At 38.5% G+C, this 26343-nt stretch overlaps 2 protein-coding genes across 3 annotated transcripts in view; one reads left to right on the top strand and one right to left on the bottom strand.

Annotated features, from left to right (window-relative positions):
- The window catches only part of LOC121634973 (gamma-secretase activating protein), a 36029-nt gene extending 33247 nt beyond the window's left edge, over positions 1 to 2782 (bottom strand). For both annotated transcript variants that reach the window (XM_041977947.1, XM_041977946.1), the window contains exons 1-4: positions 2389 to 2782; positions 1907 to 1977; positions 1266 to 1322; positions 88 to 157 (exon numbers count right to left, since the gene is read on the bottom strand). In XM_041977947.1, coding sequence (XP_041833881.1) covers positions 88 to 157; positions 1266 to 1322; positions 1907 to 1977; positions 2389 to 2476 — 286 coding nt within the window. In that variant the 5' untranslated portion in view covers positions 2477 to 2782. The remainder of the gene's footprint in view (positions 1 to 87; positions 158 to 1265; positions 1323 to 1906; positions 1978 to 2388) is intronic.
- A 2000-nt stretch (positions 2783 to 4782) lies between these two features.
- Positions 4783 to 22638, top strand: nampt1 (nicotinamide phosphoribosyltransferase 1). Its single transcript, XM_041977191.1, has 11 exons — positions 4783 to 4937; positions 9943 to 10099; positions 11526 to 11629; positions 12742 to 12870; positions 16103 to 16261; positions 16782 to 16918; positions 19971 to 20196; positions 20281 to 20400; positions 20485 to 20625; positions 21090 to 21224; positions 22297 to 22638. The coding sequence occupies exons 1-11, from the start codon at positions 4884 to 4886 to the stop codon at positions 22408 to 22410; spliced, it is 1476 nt and encodes a 491-aa protein (XP_041833125.1). The 5' UTR covers positions 4783 to 4883; the 3' UTR covers positions 22411 to 22638.
- Positions 22639 to 26343: the final 3705 nt, after the last annotated feature.

A 26343-nucleotide genomic window follows, 5' to 3' on the forward strand; every position in this document is an offset into this window, starting at 1 on the left:
CAGATATTTTTGATTTTGAGGTCAAGAAAAAAGTGTTAACAGCATCTGCTGCCAATAAATCTTTAATTATACATGACAGAGGCTCACCTAACAGCGTCTCCTCCTTGTTCAGAGAGCAGCTGCTGACACACACTTGCTTGTCAAATGTGTACAGGAGCTGTTGGAGAGGAAAACACCTGGGAATGAATGTGTGAGGATGCAGCCACACACACTCACACACAAAAAGCAAAAATCTGCAGCACTGAAGAAAAAAAATAAAATAAACATAATACACTGCTTGGCCAAAAAATAAAAAAGTTGTCACCAAGAAAAATAAAAATAAAAAGGTCACACTCTAATATTTTGCTGGGCCGCCTTTAGCTTTAATTACAGCAGCATTGCTTCAATAAGCTTCTGCAATGCCACAAGATGTATTTCCATCCAGAGCTGCATTCATTTTTCACCAAGATCTTGTATTTATGATGGGAGAGTCGGACCACTGTGCAAAACATTCTCCAGCACATCCCAAAGATTCTCAACAGGGTTCAGGTCTGGACTCTGTGGTGGCCACTTCATGTGTGAAAATGATGTTTCCTGTTCCCTGAACCACTCTTTCACAATCTGAGCTCCATGAATCCTGGCATTGTCAACTTGGAATATGCCCTTGACATCAAGGGAGTAAAAATCCATTGATGGATTAACCTGCTCATTCACAGGTATCAGCTGACCTCATTCTTTGGACACATAATGTTGCTGAACCTAGACCTGAACCTAGACCTGACCAACTGCAGCAACCCCAGATCATAGACTGCCCCCACAGGCTTGTACAGTAGGCACTAGGCATGATGGCTGCATCACATCATCTGCTGCTCTTCTTACCCTGATGCTCCCGTCACTCTGGAACAGGGTGAATCCGGACTCATCAGACCACATGAGTGGTGAGTCTAATCTTTTTTCGCCATAGCAAATTTAAGCATTTTTCTCCAGTTGGCCTCACTGATTAGTGGTTTTCTTATGGCTACACAGTCATTCAGTCCCAATCCCTTGAGGAAATATTCTTACTTTCACTATTAACCCCGCAACACTGCATTTGAATAATATGTAATAATATGTTACGTCCACAACAACGGGATGTGTCTTTCCACATGGTTGTTTTAAAAATGAGAAGCTACTAATTGCATCAGTTGGGATTAAATAGCTTGTTGCCAGCTAAAAGAAAATCGCCCGAGTAGTAATGATCCAATAGGAGGCTCGTACCTATCAGACAGTGTCAATGCACACAATACCTTATTATGTTTGGTACTGGAGTCATATTTTCCAATCCTGGTGGTTCCTGTTACTCCCTGTCCAAACAGAACAGAGAAGAAGTTTTTAGTTTGGATGTGTGTCATTACATCAATCAAACTACTCAGTCTGATAATCCTGATTTAGCCAGAATGAGTTAACCTACTTTCCCACATCAGTCACGCTTGACCTCTTAATTACCTCATTATCCTGACTAGACAAGCCTTACTTCACACGGCATTTTGCCACATTTTTAAAAAAGAAGATTGAAAATAAAAGGTCTGCTTAGAAAACCAAAGCACAGCCAGGCATGCATAAAGCTGTGAATGTGGTTCTAAAAAGGAGATTAGCTTTAGTCTTTGCAGGCTGCACACTCTCTTTAACCTCCTGCAGCCGTGCAGTTTTCAGAGGATCTATCATTAAAAATGTATGAAGTGCAGAAGACTCAGCTCACAGAATTTTACTTTTTAAACTTGGGAAAATTTCCAAAAATACCAATATGTGTAATGCTGATTTATTCTAAATTAAAATGGGGTTTTGTTGTGTGTGTGCCCATTTAAAGATGAATTGCAGGGATTTCAGAAAACAGAATCTGGGATTTGAATATTGAATATTTGACTATAGTCTCTCACAATGCACTTACCTTCCAGGAATAAAGGACACTCCCATCATTCTCAGTGTTCAGGATGCAAATGTCCACAGCTTCAGTGTATTCTGCAGGTACAACAGCATCATTTTACCCCCAGACAGCAGTAAGTAAATATATATATTGTCCGTTTCCATGTTATAATAAGTAATGACGTGCTAATAAGCATTTCAAAAAGATTCTGCTGTTTTTTGTGTTGAATGAATAAAGTGTGTTTTTTTTTTTTTGTTGTTGTTTTTTTTTTGCTTTCATGGCGAGATGGCGCCATCTGCTGTTGAATATGCAAACCGTAAAAAAATCACAACAATTCTGATTTATAGCAAGTAAAAAAAAAAAAAAGTTTGGTAAGAACAAGGCTTTTCGTAATAAATGTGTAATTTTAACTTACTTATAACAGTATTTGCTTAAGTAGCTTCATTTGCACCTGTTACTTGTAGATTAACTGTTCAACAGGCTCGGTGAACACCTGAACGCCTCACCTTTCACCCTACAGACCGACGCCTCTTTCCTGAGGATGTCAGACACCACATCTCTGCGAAGGTCAAACTTCAGCTTCAACTTCAACATTTTTTTATGGTTTCTTTGTTTTCAGCCAAAATTTCTTCCCTCAAAAAACAGTGTTTCCTGCAAGAAAACGCAGCGCGGTACATCTGCTTATCCGTCCAGGCGTCACATCATGTGACCGAAACATATAAGGCGCATGCAAAACTGAAAGCAGTGCTGTCAAAGCAGCTCATGTCAGCTTTAACTAAATTTCACTTCCTCTTCACTTAAACTAGTTTTATTGACGTGCGGAAATGGTTCATACAGCCAGAGTCCCTCCTTGTTGCAGGATCACACAACCGGGAAGATCGTTGCTATTGGCCGGGGAAGGCGTCCGTCCAGCGGGTTGGAATTTCTCACCGACCTGGGTGTCTCCGTCGCTGCGCCAGGCGCTTCACAACAGTGTGTCATAATTAACCCTTCATTACCACTTATAAGCATCACTTGAAGAATAACGATTATGTAAAATGTTGACGTCTTTATTGAGTCTGGATTTTCTAGGTCTTTACAAGTTAATTGCATGATTTTTATTTACTTTTTAAAAACTGTCTTGTACCGATATAATAACGGGAAAAATACATTTAAAAAATGTTTTAACATTTCCAAAACATCCAGTGGTCAATAAACAAACCCTGTTTTTCACCAGTGTTTGCTGAACAGCAACCACAGCCTACCAATTGATGTCCAAATTGTCTTCCTGTGAATTTTGCATTTTAAAATTTTAAAAGTTTTTAGCAAGATTTAATTCAGCTAAGAAGGAAACAATGTCACTATTTAGTCATCTCTGAAGCTGCTGCTATTTAGCCAGGCAGTGAAGTCATTGAGTTACCTTACGTGGAACATTTTTTTCTTTAAAAAATGATGTTATATCTGTCATGTAACCCTGCATAAAACAGCGTGTTCCAAGGACTGACTCTCATTTAAAATAGCAGACCATACCATTAATTCCCATCTGTCATGTCGGTCCCCTAAAGTGATCCTGAATTAGTCTTGTATATGGGCTCCTTACACCTTCATTATCAATTCACTCTTGTCCATTAATAAAATATTTGAGTCCCTACACAAACTTCTTGGGCCAGTCTCAATGGTTTTTGTAGCTCTTTTAAAGATGCTTGTGTCTTTTCCCATTTTACCATGGCCACATCTCTGTGTACTGAAATCTTGTGGACTCCTAGATTTTTGCAACATGGTGGAACTGAAAAATAATAGCTTTATTGTAGCTTAAATTTGAATTATTATTAAGTTTTGTGCAGTTAATTTGCAGCATTTCCTTTCCACACATCGATGGTTGACTGTGAAGTGTAAAGTGAATCCTTTCAGACCACAACCTTCCCTATGAAACTTTTACAGATCATGTAAAAGTAATCACACATTATGATTTAGAGGTGGGGAGGGTGCTTTAAAACTATGCAAAGGTTGGAATACACATCAGATTAATTACTTCAAATAGAGTATCAAGATGGTATGTATTTTAATGTTTGACTCCATAAGAACTCTTTGAAATATAATCTGAATGGATTTCAATTTTATTATGAATAGAAGGTGTCAAAGAATTCTTGTATTTTTAATTGTGCAAGACTTGATCTTGTATGAATCATGCAGCAGGGCCATAAAAAGAGAAAATGCATGTACAAACAAATGCATTTAAAAGCCAAGACTGCCAGCATCTGGTTGGTACAAACAACTGCAGATGAAAGTAGCTAAATATCTTTTCATGAGGCTGTGACTGAGTACAGTCACTTCTAGACTGAACATCATTGCATCTGCAAAAGCAAATAGTAATGGATATGTCTTTTAACATTTAATAATGGTCCAAACACTAACTTTTCTTCTTTGTTACCAGTTTTCATAACTGGCATTGTGTTACACTATCAAGGCAACGTTTTGGCAGATAGGTATTGCAATAGTAAATTAATTAGTGTCTTAATCCTTCCTTGAATGTGAAGAGGATTTTAAGTTGAAAAACATATTTGCCTGCCATTATTACACAGTAAGGTATGTCAATATATACTTTATTAAACTTTTATATACATTTCAAGTAATCATTAAACATTTAAACATGATATAGTGAGTAAATTAAATCGTATTATCAAGCTGTATTCATAAAAGTTATAGTTAGTTCAGTGTAGAAAAGTCACAGTTTTTCTTTTTGTGTTTGTTTTTAGACTTCGATGTTGAGTAAATTGTCTTCGTATGAATAGACGATCTTTACATTAACAGACATTACCTGATTGGATGACGATAGAACAAAGCCGAGTGATTCCGAATATTGTCGAGGTTTACCGGAAGCCCGCCCCTTCCCCCGCCCAGTCTTCTACTGTCGTCCTTCCCCCTCTCCCCCAGTTACGCTATCAGGCTAGAGTCTTGGGCAGCACGGCGCGCAACACAACCCACTGACAGCTGCGACTGACTCACAACCAAGGAGGAAACGATGGAGCACAGAGATACCAACTTCAACATACTGTTAGCCACCGATTCATATAAGGTACCGTATCCATGATGGGTTTAGACGAAGGGGGGCTGGGAGGAGGGAAACGCGTGATGAATAGAAATTGATAAAGTCAAGGTGGTTTCATCATCAGTCCCAAGGCCATCACACTGATGTGTGTGGCCGGTCTCCGTCGGTTCCCCGCAGGCCGAATGAGCTGGAGGAGGAGAAGGCTGGTACAGTTAAAACGGGGTACCAGATTCATAACGCAAGCATCCCTGTCAGAGCTAGTCGACTCACACCCAGCAGGGCTGCTGTTATTGTGGAGCCAGGTCTCCACCGGCTTTGCTAGTCACGGTGGTATACCAGCTAACTGAATTAGCTAGCTAGCTCACAGAAAGCGCAGGAGGCAGACAGAGGGGATTGATATATATAAAAAAGAAGCTAATATTAGCTATTTGCTAGCAACAGATGTGGACAGCACAGAGAACTGTACAAGGACAAAGTCACATTATCTAGGTGAAATGTGCCAACACGATTTCGGAGAAAACAAAACCGAAAGTTGAAAGGAGGAAGGGTTATATTATGTATCCACTAGCGTTGTCTTAGTTCAAAGTACTGAATTAGGGTTATAAATATGGATCATTCAAACGATATATAGCAGTAATTGGAAACGAATAGTCAAAAGACAACCTTAACTTTCATGAACTTGCAAACAAATGCACATGCAATAATGTTTAATGGCACGTAGCAAGTGGTTGCTGGGACGGTTGCCATGTACAGCAGTCATGTGACATCACTGAGTGATGCTGATGATGGGACAAAAAGACTGAAATTATTGAAAGGATGGGGGAGGGAGTGAGGGGGTCGACAGAGAACCATTAAGATGAAGGAAATACAAGAAGAACTTTGAAGTAAAATCAGATTATAACTGATCAGAGTTGTAAACAATAACCCTGTAAAATGTATTATTCTTGCATTGTGTTGGAAACATGAAATCCATGGATGGCTCTATGAATGGTTGTAAATATCTGTCAGTGGTGTTTTGATCAAATGAATGATTCAGTTCCATCAGCTTTTGTTTTAAAAGTTGTTTAAATGAGGTTACTAGTAATGCTTTTTAAGGCCTTCTATTGTGTTTGTGGTTTAAATGTGTTTTATTTATTTAGAAATCCATCCAGGGTGCTTCAGTTTAATTTCTTTCAAAAGCCTCATTTAGGTTTCATTTTCTGTTTCTTTGACGTATGTACTTAAATGGGCACACCTACATATTCCTTTAGTTTTTAATGAGTCACAGTGTTCAAGCTGGTAACTGGTACCACACTTTTAAAGGAGGGAAATTCAAACTTAAGACAATAGATTAGCCCAAAATGTATCTGTCCTCATATTGATCAAGTGGGTCATACTGTATACTGGGATAATAAAAGCCAATGTTAGCACATTATTTACTAAGATACTGATTAGTATTTGCAAGGGAAGGTGATTATCTAAAATGTTTTTTTATGTTTTAGACAAAAGCAAAAAAAAGTAAAACTGAAGAAGTATTTCTTGTAGATAAAAGTGACTTAACTCAGTGAAAAAAACTTAATGAAACCAAAATTTAAATATCTCAGTTGATTAGCACAGTAAACAAAAACCAGTTCTGATTTAGATGGCTTTTACCAATAAAAAAGAAATAAAACCACAAGATATGATTTAGTAGTAGATTTATCAGGATGTTGTTAAAAACAAAAATGACCATACCACACCATTTTATTTGTAAAATACTTTAAAACTCCTAATCTTAAAGAAATATACAAGAACTAATAATCAAAGACTACATAAAAGTCAAATGAGGTTACATCTCACTCTGGGTCAAAGACCAGGGAGTAAAAGTGTGTTTATAAATGAGATTTAAAATCAGAAAGTAACAGAACCTGCTTAACTTGTGTTGGCTAATTTTACTAGTTTTTGAGCTGAAGTTTAGGTACTATTGCCTCTGAATTTGCATCACATACTTGGGACATGTACATCCTCTGGTCTGCTGACCTGAGAGAGCGAGACGGTGCATGCAGACACAGCAGTTCAGACAGAATTAATGGGGCAGAGAGATTTTTGTTTTATTTTTATTTTTTCTTTCAGCGGATAAATTTTAATATTCCACATTTAGTAAATGTTGCCCTACTAGGCTAAAGTTTAAATTATTGTCTTGTTAAACATTTACTTAAGCCATGCAAACAAAGCAGTAACCCAGTTACTGAGTCATTAAGGAATAATTTGGATGAGGTAGGAAATGCTTTTACACAGTATAATAAATTCATTAACGTCTCCATGTCTGTTTGTTGTACTGTGTTTTTGTGCATTGCTGTTTCAGTGGAAATAGCTAGCATGTGTGTACCTTGCATGTGCATGACTGTGCAATAACCTCTGTCAAGAGAGAGGGTATTCCATAGAAAAAACTCCACTAGCCTGCTGTTTAACCAAAGACAAAGGTTCGGGCCATTTTGTTTGGAGGATGTGAAAAATAACAACACCTGTGTGCCTGAAGCTTAGCTTCAAAGGAGAGCTTGCCTCTTGTGTAGAAACCCTAAAACTCCACACAGGTCTGTTGTTGGTGACATATTACAGATGAAAACATGCAGTGTTTAATTGTTTTCACAGAGTTTTGAAGCAGTGTCACAAGTTTGTTTCCATGTGACCACTTTTACATAACATGACATTTTTCAAATCCCAAATCCAGAGTCTGACGTATGCGGTGTAAAGTTCATGGTCCTTTGGGGTGGGGGAAGAGTTTCACACAGCTGACTCACCATTACAAAGGTCCTGTTTGGTAATATACTTTTTAGCTGCACAATTTGGATGTGGCAATGTTTGGAAAGAAGCAGATACCCAAAAGTTTTGTTTGCAATAGAGAGAATTTATTTTAAGTTGATCCACAACCCGGCCCTGCTATTAATTGTGTTTCTATCAAGCTATTTTATGCACAATTTTAGTTTGTGCATAAAATACAATGAGATGAAAAATAAGCTAAAAGCATAGTTTTTAAATTGGTTACATTTGTATGGAAACATAGTGTTATACTGCTTTATATGATGGGTAGATTTCACACAATAGCTGAATGGATCAATATTTATTCAGGCTGATTACAGCTGTTCTGATAAAATTTTCTGGATTGGCCTTTTACATGGATAGTGAAAAAAAAAAAATAATAAGGGGCGTGTTGGCATGTGTCAAAGCATTAATCAGACATGCCTGCCTAATATCTGAGGGAGATATCACACAATAAGAAGAAAAATGTTTGGTTTTCCAACTTCATTGATAAAATGTTATTTATTTAGTACAGTGACCCTGAACAAGTTGAACTTCCAAATTAAGTAGCAAGCTCAACAGAAGCCTACTTCAGCTATTACAGCACCCCTTCCTTCACTAAGGACAGGAGCCTCAGGAAGGAGTGTCCTTAGCAAAGGTCTGTGGGAGAAGGGGGGCTCGATTCCTTTTAACAACAAATTTTCCAACTAAGTATGCGAAACTGCCAGTAGTTTTGAGCTAGTGTGTCACCTGAAAATTCACACTTGACTGAGTCTGATCAAGTCATGTTTCCTGGTTAAAGAGGTCACATGAGGATTTTATTCCAATTGCACGTTTATTGTTATCAATAGTGGAGTAATAGGATCCATGTAAATGGCAACAGAAGATTTCTATAAATAAAACTGTCATACTGTCGACGTACATTATGTTGTATAATCTATTTCTCTCACTTGTTCATGTCATTGTGTTATATTAGAGGGAAGGTGTAGCTTGTGTGTCATTTAAACTTAAGATTTCTGGCAGTTTTGAGGTTTCTTTTTTTATGTTATGTATGTGTACACATTAGTCTGTGTACCAGTGAATATGAATACACGTGGTTCTGCGTAGTGTCATGTTGAGTGACTCTATTTTGAGTCCTCGAAAGCTCGGAGGAAAGGACACAGTCGGGTCAAAGAAACTGAGTAGTTCATTGACATTTATCCACCTCTCGTCTATGCAAACGGCAGCTGAGGAGACGTTTCATTTCTCCATGCATATATTTTATCTGTTAAGTGTGAAATTAAGCCCTTCCTAAGGCTTTAATCACCTGAAGGACTACCCTGTGATCCCTTGCTAGGGATTAAAATATCTCTGTTTACTGTTGGGCAGATGTTTTAAGCCTTTATTCTTAAAAAGTTGAGACGACAAACTTAAGAAGCATCAATTGATTTCTGTCTTATTTTCTTGCATTTGCAGCTGCTGTGGTTTAGGATCTGTGGATTCCGTGCTGCTGTGACACGGGTTAAATCTTCAAATGTCCCTGTGTACTCAGTGGAAATCCCTAAACTCATTTGGGATTTAATTGATGCTTGCAAGCCACAGTGCCTTCTCTCTATCTTTGTCTCTTTTTCCTAACAGTAGTTAGTCTTCTTCCCCTTACAGTTTCTTCTTGAAACATGCCTGGACGTGTCTCACACCGTTGACACTTTTATCCCTTCGATTGCAGCTCACTTACACCACAATCTCTCATTTCTTAACTGGAAATGCTGATGTTTGTTTTTTTTTTAATTTTCAGGTCAAGATCTGCTCTGATACTGAAAAATAATACGAGGGTTTTTCTGGTTAAACCCGTGTAGATGTAAGACATGTCATCATTGAAATACTTCAACATTTGTTTATTGCATGAGTTCCTGAGAATGTTGCAAAGTTAAGAAAGCATAGCGTTGACCCTGTTCTGTGAAGATATTTCGAAATGTGGGTGACTTAATATGCAGATGTTGGCAAGCATTTTGCACATACATGTGTGGGTAGAAGTTCAGACATTTGTTACCTTTGAAATTAAGGAATCGTTCATTTTAATGTCTCTTAATGAACTAGTAAATGAGGCTCATTGTGGGTGTCGCACAATGACGTGGAGGCAGTCCAAGTAATGATTATTCTCATTTATATTGATGTTTAAAGTATAAGGGCATTAAAGGGTAGTTGTTTATTGTGACATTGATTTTGTAATCCAGTGTTTAGCTAGTCAGTTATTGCAAATGACCTGACTATCTCGTATCATGCTCTGTCTCTGCAGGTCACACATTACAAACAGTACCCCCCCAACACGAGTAAAGTGTACTCCTACTTTGAGTGCCGCGAGAAAAGGACAGATTCCACCAAAAGCAGAAAAGTCAAATATGACAAAACCGTCTTCTACGGCCTACAGTATATCCTCAACAAATACTTAAAAGGTAGGTTTTTAGTCATGTTTTCATTTTGCTGTGTAATGAGCAGCCTTACTGAGTCAAAATGCTGCCAGACCCTGTGAGGTTTTGCCTCCTCTTCTGCTTTTGTCTCCTCAGCTTATTTGTGTAAATAAGTGTTTCCAGTCAGATACACAAATTAAATAAGGCTAACATTCCAGTACTGCTTCCCTCTCATACTGTAAGAGCTGCACAGTACAGCCACTGTTCTGCTGTTTGTCAGTGAGTCTTAGCTTTTATGCTCAAAATCAGAAGATTTTAATTATGGCGATAATAATAAAACAAGCATTGTAGCTTAAAGAAGCTAACTTTGCAGAGGCTTCTGCCATAGTTTCTTGGTTTAAAGCTGTTCAAGATGCATCGCATTCCTCAGCGATGCAGGTTCTTTCCATCAAAGCCCTTACCAACTTAAATTAACTTAAAAAACATCAAGGGTAAAATATGCTTTATATGAATTACACCATGAGGGCAAGTACAAACTCAAAGCTGGTAAAGTTTGTTGTCTGTAAAAGTAAAGGTGACTCTAAGTCAGAGCATGAGAGGCAGAAGGAGTTTGGGGAAACAAACCGTCGGCCCCTTGTCTCTCTTAAGAGGATTTCATGGTGCGGTAGCAGAGGTGCGGGGGGAGAGTGCCAGGAGAACACAGAGAGAAGACAAAAGCACAGCTGCTCTTTTAATGTTTGAGGGAGAAAGACCAGCTGTCTTGAGCAGAGCGTCCCTTCCTGCCCTCAGTGATTAGACCAACCATTAGGGAAGCATCCTTGATCCTCATACTTTGCGACCCGAACATATGCATCATAATTTTCTTCAACATGAGAGTGCAGGCTTAATGTCTGTTTAGCGAAACTTAACTGTAATAAGTTTAGCTTGACATTTTAACATTAACATAAAGAATGGATGTCATTCTGATTCAGCAGGCAGTCATGACTTTGAGTTCCAGAGTTGGGAAACTGGACGGCGTACTGTGTGATAAAGCTCATTTATCAAAGCCTTGAGGTAAAATCTGTCAAAGTCAAAGCAGTTTGTAGTGATTTTTACAGATGATGACCGCGCTATTTTTACCATTCAATTAAATGGAAAAGATTTAAGCAGAACAACTTCGGGCTTCGGCTACTTTGTTCACATAAAAAACCAAGCAAAGAATCAAATAAGGTAGTCCTTCGTTTTTACGTGTTTAAAATCTCACAGTATCCTCATGCATTTGTAAGTTGTAGTCAGTTTCATTGTTTGAGACTGGTCCGACTTGTATTGTGACAAAGAGGTTGTTGGGGCGTGTGTGTGTCTGTGTGTGTTTAGACAAAGATGCCTTGTCAGCATTCACAGGAAGCCCTTAATTTAATTACAGTAACAGACAATAGATTAACAATCTAATGACTTCTGCTGCTTTCTCCATCTTGTCCTTCTTGCTCTCCAGGAAAAGTAATAACTCCGGAGAAGATTCAGGAGGCGAAAGAGGTGTACAGAGAACACTTCCAGGATGATGTTTTTAACGAGAAAGGCTGGACGTACATTTTGGAGGTAAAAGATTTGATACGAAACAGGTTTTTCTTAGAGGAAGCTTTAAACAAGTTTTGTTTGCGTTCATCCGATAGCCAGCATGAGGCAATGCTTACTAATCTTTCTGTGTAATACCATAATAAAGTTATTTTTACAAGACTATGTGTTTGTCTCAGACCCACATGCCCATCCGTACTACATGAAGCGTGTTTGTCGGCGGCAGATTTACTCGTGATTTGTAATCAGCACCATCTAAACTTCATTTATATTAATTTACAGTAAACATTTTCAAGGGCTGAAAGTCTGTAAGCTTTAAATGAATTTTGATGTCTATGACATGCATTCATGCTAAACTTTATTGTTTGGATTTTAATACAGAAAAACCTTTCTGATGTACACTACCAGTCAAAAGTTTGGACACGCATTCTTATTAAATCTAATAGTACTGTATAGAAATGAATAACAGTCAACTGTAACAGAGACCTTTCAGGACCTTGGAGAGAGCACAGCTACCTGTATTACTTGCGTTGATGCATAAATCAATTATATACAGTACCAGTCGAAAGTCTGGACACGCCCACTTCTTTACTCTTTACAAGTATTTGTCTCCAAAATATCAATTGTTACTGTTATATAGGATGGGATAATGAATGACTAATAATACTGATAATGTTAATAATAACAATTGTGTGTATATATATATATATACACACACAATTGTTATTATTAACATTATCAGTATTATTAGTCTTTTATTGTCCCATCCTTTCACTTTCTTTATCAGACGTCAGTCTGGCAGCATCTTTGTTTGTTTTTTTTTTTTTTATCATTTTGTTGCTTGTGTTTAGAATCCATCCTACACAATGCACCCAAAACATGTCTACAACATGTCTGTTGCTGTGTTTTAGTAGTGTTGAGAATCTGCTTGTTTCTCACAATAAATGTGGACTTGAAATGCAGATGCTTTGTATATTTTCAGTCTGTCCACATAGTTTATAGCTCCAGAAGATCCACTGTCTCAACTGTATTGCTGCCAGACATTTTCCACTTTCATCAAGTCATCTCCAGCAAAATGGGAGAAAGAGGAGGCTGCGACTGTATAAACGAGACCTTTTTTGCTTCTGTGTTTACAGAAGTACAATGGACACCTGCCCATTGAAATAAAGGCAGTGCCAGAGGGAAGTGTTATTCCTCGGGGCAATGTTTTGTTCACAGTGGAGAGTACAGACCCTGAATGCTACTGGCTCACTAACTGGGTGGAGGTAAGTTTGTTAATGTTTGTCACTCGGAGTCCATCTGGTTTGTGGTTTCTGTTTTTTTTCTGTATAATTTGTAACAAAACACCCCGTCCGTAATTTCCACATTACTGAAATTAAGGCCATGTCCACCAAGAGATGAGTTGAGGTGTTTATGGTTAAGTTTTTAATCAGTTGGAGGTTTCATTCATAAAGGAACCAGCATTTTAAGAGCCTGAAAATTAGCCTGTAGTCATCAAAATCTGTTATTTAACAGTGGTTTAAGACTTATACCCTGTGTCAAAAATAAAATAGTTACTTAGTAAGCCACTCTATGTGCATCTAATCCATTCAACCCTTATTTTTCCTGCCCCTCATTAATTTGGTAGTTGCATGAGGAGGGTCCTTAAGGGAAATAGGTTGGGAACCACTGCTTTATAGGCATTATTGGTAAGTAGAATTCCTCTAATCATATTGTCATTTATGTGTTCTATGGGAATCTTGTTCAGATGAGCTGTGTAGTGTGACTTATGCCTCACAACCAAACATGTCCAGACATTTATGGTGAATGAGCAGGCTATCAACAGTGACTTGACAGAACTATGTTTGCGTAAGACGAGTGATATCTAACCGATTTCTGCTTCCCAGCCAGAATCATAAATGTCATGTCTGACCACTCCCAAAGATTAATCATGCAGGGATTTCTTAGTACGAATTAACAGAAGCGTGTCTTTGTGGATGTGTTCTGATCCAAAAATCCAGTAGCTGCTAGCTTACATGTTAGAAGGCTTAGAAATGAAATCTGACCCCATTTTAATCAACAATGTGATAAATAAGTCTCAACTGTGTAACAGAAATAAGTGTATGGTTACACTGTAGGTCACCCACAGCCCAGGGCATTGTGACAAAACACACATGCACTTGCTGTCCTGATAAATTTAGCTACACCACTTATACACACCTTTTCTGTTTCTGTTGCTGCTATAAATACATGCATAAGCCCACACACACACACACACATACACAGTCATCATTCATGGCTGATGTAAAATTAGCCACAGTGTTCACCCTGGTGTCCTTGAGTTGCATCATTAGGTCAGTGTTTCTTTCTTTCCGCTTTGCTCTATCTGTGTCCTCTTTCTCCCCTGCAGTATCTTTATGTATGTCTTCGTTTCTGTTTTCTTTTCCCATAACCTTCAACATTCTCAGCACCCTCCCTCATTGTTTGTCTCCCTCCATTTTGTTCAGTAGAAGTCAAGAGAAGTCACACTGGCACGTGTGTGGGCGCTTTTGTGCGCTTGCGTGTGCACATTCCTCCTTAGTGTTGTTTTTACTTGTGATAATGTCCCATTTTTCTGAGCTTTATCCCTTTCAAACCATCGCAGGATGACTTCAGGTACACATTCAGAATGACTTCTAAGTGTCATCTAAATTAACTAAATAAAAATGGAGAATTTCAACTTGTGTGCTGCATTCACTCTGCATAGAGTTACAGATTTTCATGTTACACAGTCCACTAGATTGTGTATAATTCAGTATGTTTGAGTCCTTGGGTATGAGGATGTTTTGGTCGGCTATGTGAAAACCTTCAAAGAGATGTTTGAGAGGTTACAATTAGGTTAAGGTCAGGGTAAGAAGCTGGGAAATGCATTATGTCAATGAGTGCTCTCGTACAGAGGCCTCCACAAGTTTGTGTGTGGATGTGTGTGTGTGTGGATGATGGCCTTGCTCTGACAGTCACATGAGTCCATACTACAGTTTATATTTTGAGGAGGCATGTGACCTGCTCGGGGTTATAGGGTGGAAACACGCTACAAAGTGTTAGCAGGGTTAGCTTATCTTTTCACCCACTGAAGAAGAAGAAAAGTATTTTTTATGCTCTCTTTTTGCTTTCTCTCTTTACATGCTCCTTTTTTTTTACTCGTCTCTGAATTGATTTTAATTCCTGTCATGAAATGCTGTTAAAAACAGTCCATTCAGTAATAACGCTCCATAATGAATACACCATGTAATTAATCAGCTACAAAATCCGGGCAGATCATCTGTAGTAAAAATGTTCTCATCCATAAATGCTCAAGTCACATTTTACAGAAGTCACATCTAAGCGTGCTTTGCAAGAGATGAGGCACAGCTGGATTAGTCTGAGTCATTGGATTGGACCGCTTTTTATTAATAAACTTATTCTTAAACATGTCAAAAAATGACCAGGTCGCGACACAGTTTGACAACAAATGGCTGAATGTTTCTAAGTCATTAACCGCATGATGTAATACACACACATACATGAGTTTATATTGTCTGTGTAGTTAGAATACATCAAGTCTCATGTCTCGCAATCAGACTTTTGCATTTTAAAACATAATGTGAGCACTACAGAGATATTTATGAATTCGGGACTCGTATAGCCCCAAGCTTTTTTATTGGCGCGGATCCACAGTCTTCCTCTGCTCTTGGCAAAGGGGTGTGATCCTTTCGGAACAATTTCCATCCGTAGTTTTTGGCAGTTGGTACAGTTAATTGCCTTCTCATCTCAGCTTTGAGGTTTGCCTCTGCCAAAAAAACTGGAATGAACACCGCTTCCTGCTCTCAAGGTACACAGTGAGCTCTGTGATGAAGGTAAACACATACAGATACAGGATCCTTTCAAATTGCAAAGACAGCCTGCTTTTACATATCTGCTTATCACTTTTTAAAGCTAATTTTATCCCTTTTTCTTTCCTTTGTTCCCCCTTTAGAAGTAGAGTGATTGGGGACAAGTCGTTTTAATCTTTAGAAACTAAAATTGAGAAGAGTTCAGTTTCTTAGAAAGAAGTACATGGATAGACATCTATATTGGCAGATCCTCATGCATGTGTACGCCGCTTCAGATTGTGTCACTAGCTTATTCAAGAGATTTCCCAGGTGATGTCGAGTACAGATAAGCCATTTGTTTTCATTTTGCAATCTATGACCCTGTTCCAGAGTTGACACGAAGCATCAGGGAATTTACTTTTCCCAGAGATTGTCTTGTGTGAAAAAGCAGACTGCTTTGATCCCTCTGAGCCTGTTGGTTTTGGGTTTTAATACCATTTGAATTCTGGGAAAGTAGCAATGGTTCGACCCAGCAACCACTGGCTAAATCTGGTAATGTTGATGGAGAAATGTTGATTTTATGTGGATGAAATTAGAGATTTTATAAATACAGGTGGGGAAAAAAGAAGTGAATCTTTGCAATGACTGACTGACTGATTTGCTATGTTTTTTTTTCTCTTTCTGCCAGACCATCCTGGTTCAGATCTGGTATCCCATCACCGTGGCGACCAACTCCAGAGAGCAAAAAAAGATCCTTGCCAAGTATCTCCTAGAGACTTCTGGGAACCTTGAGGGCCTAGAGTATAAATTACACGACTTTGGCTACAGGGGTGTGTCCTCACAAGAGGTATGAAGAAGATTAATTAAATCAGTATGATCAAAATTATTAAACAAGACCATTAAAGCTAAAGAATAAATATATCAAATATAGTACAGTTGAGCTTTTTGCATACCCAGGGATTTTTTTAATCAGTATGTTTGCAACATAAAGATTGTTATGGATCAATGTTAGCCAGCTTATAATGTATTATACAAAGTAATTCCTTCTCAAAGTTCACTGACTACTGTTTTCTGTAGCTTTTAGCTCTAGCATGCAGGGTTTATGGGAAAGATTTGGATTTCTTTTCACGCAGCTGTTGACAAGTACTAAGAGCTTATTAGCTGATAATACAAGCCAGATCAGAACATAGTGTACATTTTTAAAGCAGTTTGGAAAAAGGAGTTGGTCAACACTTTCTGGAAAACATAAAGGTCATAATTATTAATTATTAAACTAGTCCTCCTGTTTATGTCATTAAGCTGCAATACACCATGACATCTTCATCAAAAATATTGCCTAATTTAGTTTAATCCCACGTCTTTACTAGACTGCTGGCATCGGCGCCTCCGCCCATCTGGTTAACTTCAAAGGCACAGACACCGTCGCTGGGATCGGAGTCATCAAGAAGTACTACGGTACCAAGGATCCAGTGCCAGGGTTCTCTGTTCCTGCTGCAGAGCACAGGTACATGCACAACAATTTTCCCCCAAGTTTTAAATTATTTAAGAAGAGTAGACTAAATTTTGTGTCCCTGCAGAGAGAAGTAATGTTTGTCTTTGTAACCTGCAGGTCCCTCTTTTATAGATTTCATTGGGAACGATACAGAGCAGTACTTCATCGCGCTATTAAATTATTACATACTTTGTACAAGACCCTCCAAGTAATAATGGGTGTCTGCCAAAGTGCTCAACAGTCCTTTAAAGTGTCTTCTGAGTTTTCTGAAGCTTTCACAAAACCCTCAGTGGTGTCTATACTACTATATACAAGATTAATTACAGGTGTAATTCCTCTCAATTGCTGCTCAGTGAGAAAGTCTATTTTGGCCAAGGGACGGTTCTAAAACCAACTTTTCACTCTAGTTATTCACCAAAGCTGTTGATGTGGTGATTATTAGCTTAAAAAATTACTTCAGTTCGTTTGGCTGAAGTTGGAGCTAATTTAGTTTCTTGAGAAGAACTTGGTCACCTTTCAAATTCATGTTGTAAACGTGGTTTTGACTGGCTGCTGCCCTGATGCACGGCCCTCACGTCTCTGGTGGTATTTCATGGCACTGATCAAGTCATCTCATACACACACACACGCACACACACACACTTGTGTTTCATGTGCACACAGTGACTTCATACTCTCCACCATGACTGCTCCAGCGCACTTTTTTTCCTGCATCAGTGCATTCTGGGATGGTTGCAGTGGTTGTCATAGCAACTGTTATGTAATTGCCCCCTCCTAAAATCTGTTTTGTTTTTCCCTCAGTGGGAGGAGTTGCAGTGAAATTCCACTTTGATTTTGATGTTGAGGAAAGGGAAAGGGAGGGGTGATTTCAGAAAAGACGTAGGTCACCTTTGGAGCAGCTGGGCAAAGGAAATGTAAGAACTCAGTATTAAGCCATAAAGATTTTGCAGCTGTAATAATTTTAGATTTTGTATTTGTTTGTATTTGTTACCCTGTTTAAAAAAAAATCTAAGAAATTCAAGTTTGTTAATGTGTAGAAAAGGATTTGCATGGTTTTAAAAAACAGATTTTTATTTGTAAAGAAAAATAGAAGTGCTTTTGCCAACATCAGTTTATGGATGCAAGGTGAAAAATTGTATGCAGACCCTGAAGTGCCTGCCATCCATGCACTGGAATTACTATTATAACAGCCCTTAGAGTTCGGAGTAGCCGCTGCTTCATCCGGCTGCGTCCAGCTCTGCCACTGACAGCAGCTCCTCAGGACCTGAGGTTAAATAATATACGGTGGGAAAGAGAGAGAGGTGGCTGTCGAAGAACAGAATAATATCCTGGGCTCCAATACATCCCACCATCTGTCTCCCTGAAGGGCCAGCAGCCACCCACTAGCAGTGCTTGTTTTTGGAGGAGCTGGGAAGAACCATGAGCCTCTCTCAGCAGCGGCTACCCCAGAGGAGAGTGAAGCGAGTAACCGCCAATAATGGCTGGGTGGAGGCAAAAGTGGCAGTTTGCAAAGAGAGAGAGTCCACAGCAACTGTATCACATTCATCTTGTTGTATCCAGCGCCATTTAATAGACCATTATGGGCACACCATCACCTGTCTTCGAAATCTATCCACTTCCCTTCAGGAGCCTGCAGTGGTCTGGAAGGACAGGAAGCCATCTGCTCTCTGATTGGACAGTTTGATTTGTCATCATCCAATCAGATAGAGATGTAAAGATGAGATTTTTTTTTTTTTTTTTTTTTTAACAGGGTAACAAATACAAACTCTGAAGTTATTTACAATTCATCTACAACTTCCAAAACTTTATATTGAGACCATAGAAATGCCTTATAAAGAAAAATCAAATATTTTTACTACATTTATTTTTAAAAAAAACAAACATGTATTCCAATTTTAGCAACCACAAATTTATCATGTTGTATTTCCATTTAGAATTTGGTCTCAACACATTAAACTAAAATAAATTTGGGCCACTTTGTGCAGAAACAAGGTCTGTTCAGGTAAATGCTTCATTTGTAAAGAAGTTGCTATGAACCTGGTGTGCTGATCTGACAAATGTCAAAAGTGGGAAGATACCAACAAAAATAACAATTATCTTAAAAGAGCTTAGAATATAGATGCCTGCATTATGCTAGCAACTGTTAGACTTGTTGGACATGTTCCATCATCTTAAAAATAAACTCTGCACACACTCAGGTGCTTAAAACATTAAGGGAATTTATATTGTGCCCTTTTCTCACAAGGTAACGCTTTGTTAAAAGCATGCCACAGATATTTCATGCCCTACAACATTAAACTGTTTTAGGGCGTGTAGTGACTTGGTATTGTTTCTTCTGTGATCTGTAGTATACTAACCACTTTTCTATGGTTGCACCACACATCTGATTTTTACACAGATTTCACCTGCTTTTGTTCCTACGTGATCCCAGGTTTAGTCCCTGAAGTTTAGATCATGGATTTCAGGACAAAAGAATGTTAAAAGAAGTCATGTGTAAATGGTAAACAGTTCTCCTCTGTTGAGCTGTGAAGATTAGTTGGCTAATCCACCGATTTTGATGTTGCTCATTCTACTGTTCCTTATGTGGAGGGGTGTGTGAATGTTGAAGGCTTTTTAGGTATTTGGATTCATATTCTACCTTCAGTAGCAGCAATAAAAGACCATTATTCATAATTTTATTCATTGCCATTCAGTTTTGTACTTTTTATATCTGAGAAATAAACCTATTAAAACCATGACAATCATTTATGCTTTGATCCATGTTAAAAACCAGGAGTACACCACCCTCTTCTGGACAGTATGTGGTATTTTTACTTGATCAGAGTCTTGTGACTGTCATTGGTGACTTGCTGTGGCTTGGAACAGTTTTTATTTAGCTGTTTCGTTTTGTTTCTCACTTGCTTTTTCTTTTGTGTTTGCTGTTGTATACCTTTTTTCCTTCCTGATATTAGAATGGAAGGAATCTGTCCCTGTCTTTATCCCAGTTTGTTCAACCCTCAAAAATGTGTGCAGCTGTGCAAGAGGATAAATAAATAATAAATTGCTTTGCCATTTTTCCTCACAGCACTATCACAGCATGGGGAAAGGACCATGAAAAAGATGCCTTCGAGCACATCATCAAGCAGTTTCCCAATGTGCCCGTTTCCATAGTCAGTGACAGTTATGACATCTACAATGCATGTGAAAAGATTTGGGGAGAAGACCTACGAGGGCTGATAGAGACACGTGGTGCAGATGCGCCGCTGGTTGTCCGACCAGATTCAGGAAACCCACTCGATACGGTGTTGAAGGTACACATTAGCAGTTTGACTTTCATTTCCAATCATTAAACAAGCCAGGAAGCTAACCTTATCCTTCTCTTTTACGGTTTCCAGGTTTTGGAGATTCTTGGTAAGAAGTTTCCTCCAGAGGAGAACTCTAAAGGTTTTAAGGTTCTTCCTCCCTACATCAGAGTCATACAAGGGGACGGAGTTGACATCAACACACTGCAAGAGGTACAGAGACTTGTACCGCTCATTATATCTTTTATAGTGTCAAAATTTCAACAACCATTTTTGACAGTTGATATTTTTCCACAGATAGTGGAGGGTATGAAGCAGCATAAGTGGTCCATTGAGAACATTGCCTTCGGATCTGGAGGGGCTTTATTGCAAAAGCTGACCAGAGATCTGCTCAACTGCTCCTTCAAATGCAGCTATGTAGTCACAAATGGACTGGGGGTGAGGACTGGCATGAAATGGACCAAACTGATTTAAAACTGCTGGGATGCAATCCTAAAAACAGTCTTTACTGACACTGCACAACCTCTTGAATATTGCATAAAAACTTTTAAAAACATCTTTAACAGATTGTTAAAGAGCTTACAAGCTGTGGGGAAGTTAAGTCCTTAGATAACTGAGACAGAAATGCAGAAGTAATATGCTGGAAGTACCCGCCAGTCAGAAATATTCAACCCCAAAAACCTCAAAAGTGCCAACAGAAAAGTACAGCCAGCAGACTGGGGCTGTTTGAGGGGAAATGCGTCTCCCACATGATTTATTTTCTCTCTCAAAATCAATCTCTTCAAAATTCCCTAGTCCTGTGAAAAGTTTCAGTGGTTGAAACACAGTTTCTGATTTAAAATTCTCTTTCTGTTTAAGTTGTTTTTTTGTTTGATGTTATGTCTTTTTGTGCTGTGGTTCAGGTGAATGTGTTCAAGGATCCAGTGGCAGACCCCAACAAGAGATCAAAGAAAGGTCGCCTGTCTTTGCACCGGACCCAGAGTGGAGACTTTGTCACCCTGGAGGAGGGCAAGGGAGACCTGGAGGAGTATGGTGTGGTGAGTTCATATCTCTCTGTCTCTCTCTCTCTCTCTCTATATATATATATATAAAACTGGGGTTGTGTTTGAAAAATGTAAAAATATTCAGTGACTTTCGTACAGGAGATGGCAGGCAGGATGCCCTCAGTTTGGAGAATCCGTGAGGAATCAAGTTAGCAGCCACTGACAACATGGCCACTAAAGAGCTGCCTCATGCAGAGAAAACCAGTCCTAAATATTTTATATCAGACGGATTTTTACACTTCTGCATCTGATAGTTATTTTCTCCAATTTTAGTAGCCGTTTTTGATTTTTGGGACATTTGTGGACTTAAAAAAAAGCTTAAAGGAAATGGTAAACATCTAACGATATAAATAAATAAATTCTCACAAGGGGGGTCATGAAAACAACTTAGCTAATCGTGTCTGTCGCTCAAAAGCCGTTTCCCACCTGAGCCAATAAATAGTTTTTGTTTGTTTTTAAGTCATCAAGTTTGTTTTGGATAATTACTTTAACTGTGAGCAAAGTAGCCTGTACTGCTACCTTGTGGTGACAGCACACTACCTGGTTCATGTCTTTAAAGTCAGTCAATGGAACCACATCTGATTCTTTAGATATGCTAGACTAGATTCTCTGATATGCTAGAGTAGTGAATAGAAACCCAGCTGCAGAGTGCTTGTACAGTAGCTGGCCAACGTATATTTGTAATGAGGCATAGCCACACAGATGTTCTTTGGTTTATTTGCAAGGTAAATGACTGATGCAAAAGCAACACAGAGTTAACACCCACATTACCGGCATGAAACTTTTTAGGCTTTTAATTGTTTTGAACGGTGAAATTTAGCTTGTCCCCATATTAAGTACAGCATGTGTTAGCTTACCTCCCCTGCCAAAATTTCACCCTTATTCTCCAAACTAGGAGCATTCTGACACCCATCAGATGGAACACTGTATATTTATAAGTATTTGAGACAACCCCAGTTAAAAAGAAAGAAAGTAATTAATGTTAGTGCGTTCTGGAGCAGTACAAATACTAACCTCACAATTTTGTCTCTTCTCTTTTGCCCATTCCCTCATTGTTCCCACACAGGACCTGTTGCACACAGTCTTTCAGAATGGAAAGATCGTGAAGACGTACACATTTGATGAAGTCAGAGACAATGCTAAGCTCAAAGAGAGTGAGCTTGAAGAGCTGCTGCACTGAGTGCAGTCCTGCTAAACCTAGACACGTTCCCTAAAACCCATAATCAGCCCCTCCTTTAAACCTCCATTTTTTTTTCCCCTCCAGTATCACTATAGAAAATGGAGGCATGTGCACTGCTAATTTAATCCCAATAAGAACCTCCTGACAAGTTCCCACAAAACCTGAAACCCCCTTAAGATTTGCAGTATTTCACCCACAGAGAAATGCTGTTTGTTATCCGATGGAGAGGGAAAAAGAAATTTGGAAATTCACACATCTCAGATCAATGATAGATTCAGCGCAAGTGTTAAAATGTTCCTGTGTGTGAGTGTTTAGAGAAAGAGAGAAAGTCCTGATGATGTTAAAACAAGTAGTTCCATCTTTGTGCTGCTGCCTCAAATTAAACTTCAGCTTGTTGCACTGGGTGTTTTACACCTTAACAACACTTTTCCACCCGACACACAAGCAGGTGAAGTGATTGTAGGCTTTTATTTTGATTGGGCCTTAAGCATCTGCAGTGACTCAAAGTGAGACAGATCATGAGGGAGAGGAATTATCAAGCCACACTAGTGATCGTTGTCTGTGTATTCTGTACAGAAATGTTTCGAGAAAAAGAAAAACATCACATGTTAGCTTGTCCATTTTGTGAAGGAAGAAAATGATAATGATGGTATACAGCTGTGCAATGATAATATTGACAGTTAATTGTTTGCTTCACTTTGGTAGCAAATAATCATGAACACTTAAACTGTAATTATCCTTAAAGAAAGTATTAACTTTTCCCACATTTCTGTTGCCATTAATTAGTAGTCATGGTCTAAATTATAAAAGCTCTATCGTGTACTTATATTATGCACTCTGTCGACACAAATGCTACTAGTGCATCTCTGAAGGAGTATAAATGATCATCTCCTTGCTATTTTCTTGCCCAACACTTATTCACATCATGGAAGTCCAATCCTACACACACACACACACACACAAATGGAAGGAAGGTTTATCCATCCACTATGTTTTCAATGTTGAGCTATAAACATTTATAATGTAGTGTTTGTCATAATCCTCCTGTCCTAGGGAGAGTCATTTACTTGGGATTGGATCTTCATGATGATGAATGCCTTGCCTTTTCTGTGTAAGACCAAGAAACGATAAAAAAAAAATAAAAAAAGTAAAAAAAAAATAAAAACATCTCAGAAGTCATCTTCACTGGACTGAAGATGATAAAAACTTAAATATTAATGAAAGATTACATAATGTATGTGGTTTCTGGGCTGAAATGTATGTTAAATGTTGGTCCTGATGTGCGTGTGTTTGTGTGTATTGACATTATCTTCCTTTAAAGGACTTTGTCATATTCCTTTATGCAAAAATGCTTGTAAACGGAGGGAATAGAAAGCACTCTTCCTTTTACTTTTGCTGGCCTTTGAATCAGAGAGTACACCCAGTGTTGTGGTGATTAGACAGGCGGTGAGGGTGTGCGTGGTTTTCTTTCAATACGCCAAGCGAGGACATTTTCCGACACTAAAATGTACCCACCATGCTTTGGTAGATGAAAGAGCAGAGGCGCTCAGCAGAAACATTGCCCTCAGTATCACTGCCTTAACTCATGAGAGGCAAAGCAACCTTCAACAAAGGTGTCTCTGGAAGAGTGCGAACATGTCTGAGTTCATTGCCCTGGTATAGATCGGCTCATGCTCGTCTCTGAGTTTTTAATCTGTCCATTCGGAGCTCTTTTAGGTAACCATTTTTTAGGTTTGGTGGGTCTCTTTGTTTTGTTGGAGTGAAGGATTGCAGAGGACTTGGGAGCTGGTGACATCACAGTAAACAAATATTTGAGTGGAAATATCCAGAGTTCTGCAGTGAGGTGCTAAGCTCCAAAATTTAAAATATTCATGATACACATGAGGTGAATGCTTCTGATTAATGAGAGAAAAATGCCATTATATTTTACCCATTAATGTCTTCCTTATTACATAACCAACAACCACATCTTTACTTTTTACTTAGCAAATGTTAGCACTCTATGATGATGAAAAGGGTTAGCATAGCTGCTAAACTGAGCATGCTAGCAGCTGAAGGCAGCCCTGTTGAAAAATTGTGAGACTCCAGTTGATCATTTATCCCCCTAATAGGAATCTGTAGACAGGCATTCAGCTGTATCATTCACTCTTACCTTGCTAACCCAGCCTTGAGTATTTTTCCCTTATGCTGCTTTTAGAGCTTTCCTCGTTTACCTTGTTAGTCCTCTACACTTTTAAGGAAGAAATCTGTGATGTCACTGACTCCCATTTCTTGCCCCTTGGCTCAGATTATCCTGCTGAAACACAAGACAAGCCCATAAAAGCCACAGCTAGATCATTTTAGTTTCACTGTTTGTTTCTTTTTCTTTTCTTTTTGGTTTTGCAACTGTTGCTGCTGTTTTGTGACATTACTTGTTATCCAGTTATCACACAGTAGTTGTTAATTTTTCCAATCATGGGGTGCATTTAGTAAAATTTTATTTTAATATTTTGATACTGTCTAAGTTCTTACCTCAGAGAAATATTATTTTGTATGACAAAGGTGAAAAAAAAATATTAATGCCAGAAATATTGCAGTGAATATCCTTATAATGCGGCCATACTGCCTTCTCACTTGTACATAAACAAGTAGTTTGAAAGCAGAGACGGCAGGTTAGGGAGACAACCATACTAGATAATATTATTATTTTTGTCAGAATGACCATTTTTGTACCAACAGAAGAATATCCAAAACTGCTTGACTGAACTGGCAGTGCGACTGTTTCTCGTGACATCAAGCTTTTAACTTCTGTTTGTGTGTGTGTGTGTAGTCCTGTGTGAATGCCTTGTGTTCAAAATGTATGAAAAAACTGTTTGTGAAATCTTTTTTTCTTTTATGTTGTTACAATCTTATGTATATGTTGGTTCTTCCAAATTCTCTCCCAACACAACTGATATTTTAACTAACATAACTTGCTATATTGTCAACAATACATTGATTAAAGATGCCACCCTGTAAGTTTGAAATGGTTGATTTATTGTGCCCTCTGACTGGGACTGATTGCATAAGTATCCACCAAACATGAAAAACAGAAACATAAAAAGCATAAAAAAACCTTTTGCTTCCAAAGTAATGATACAAGTAAGTAAGTCGAATGGTACTGTGTCTCTAGAGCTGTGTTTCTCAATCCTGGTCCTCAGGTCCTACTGTTACGACCCCGCCTCAAAATCCAGGGGATCAAGGGGTCGACAACAAAACAAGCCGGACCAAACTTAAAGATATATACAGTGTTTTTTACAAACCCAGGTTCCAATTCAAACACAAAAACAAAACAACCAAAGGTGTCCAAGGTACGGAAAATCTAGTCCGGTTAAAGGAAAAATAGTTCTCTTTACTTATTTTAACTTTAACAATCTATACAATCTAAAACCATTATACAAACCAAAATCTTATTAAACTTACTTTAAGCTTCTTTTGAAAAACAAACCAAAATCAGTACCACCAAATAAATCAGAAAGCTATTTAAACTACAAAACCAAATATAGCTACAAAACCTAACAAAAACAAAAAGCTACTCACAAACAATGAGCGCAAACAATCTCAATTTATCTTAAATCAAGCACAATCGTGTAACTATTGGGAAAACCAAATGCACCTGCAATCAATCAACCAACACTTCAATAACAATCCCTGATGGCAAGCTGAGGGCCTAATGACCAGCTGTCCCGAATGTTGGTGCTTCCTTCCTTTTAAAGGCCAGGTGTTCCGTTGGTTGGTTTGGCTGGATGGCAGTCGTCCAATCAGGGAGTCGGAAGAGCAGGGAGGTCTCTCAGATCCACAGCCAATCGCAGAGTTGCAATCACACAGTTGGATTTGCATTAACACAGAACATGGCCACAGGTCGGGGAATGTGACGCCCATAGACTGCATGTTTTAGATGTTTTTTCCACTCCC

The sequence above is a fragment of the Melanotaenia boesemani genome, chromosome 23, assembly GCF_017639745.1.
Source record: "Melanotaenia boesemani isolate fMelBoe1 chromosome 23, fMelBoe1.pri, whole genome shotgun sequence".
Lineage (NCBI taxonomy): Eukaryota > Metazoa > Chordata > Actinopteri > Atheriniformes > Melanotaeniidae > Melanotaenia > Melanotaenia boesemani.

Excerpts from the sequence above, each read along its gene's own strand:
- nampt1 (XM_041977191.1), top strand. The coding sequence starts at position 4,884 with ATGGAGCACAGAGATACCAACTTCAACATACTGTTAGCCACCGATTCA. Across the intron at positions 11,630-12,741 it reads GCTGGACGTACATTTTGGAG|AAGTACAATGGACACCTGCC; the intron begins GTAAAAGATTTG and ends CTGTGTTTACAG. Across the intron at positions 21,225-22,296 it reads ACCTGGAGGAGTATGGTGTG|GACCTGTTGCACACAGTCTT; the intron begins GTGAGTTCATAT and ends GTTCCCACACAG.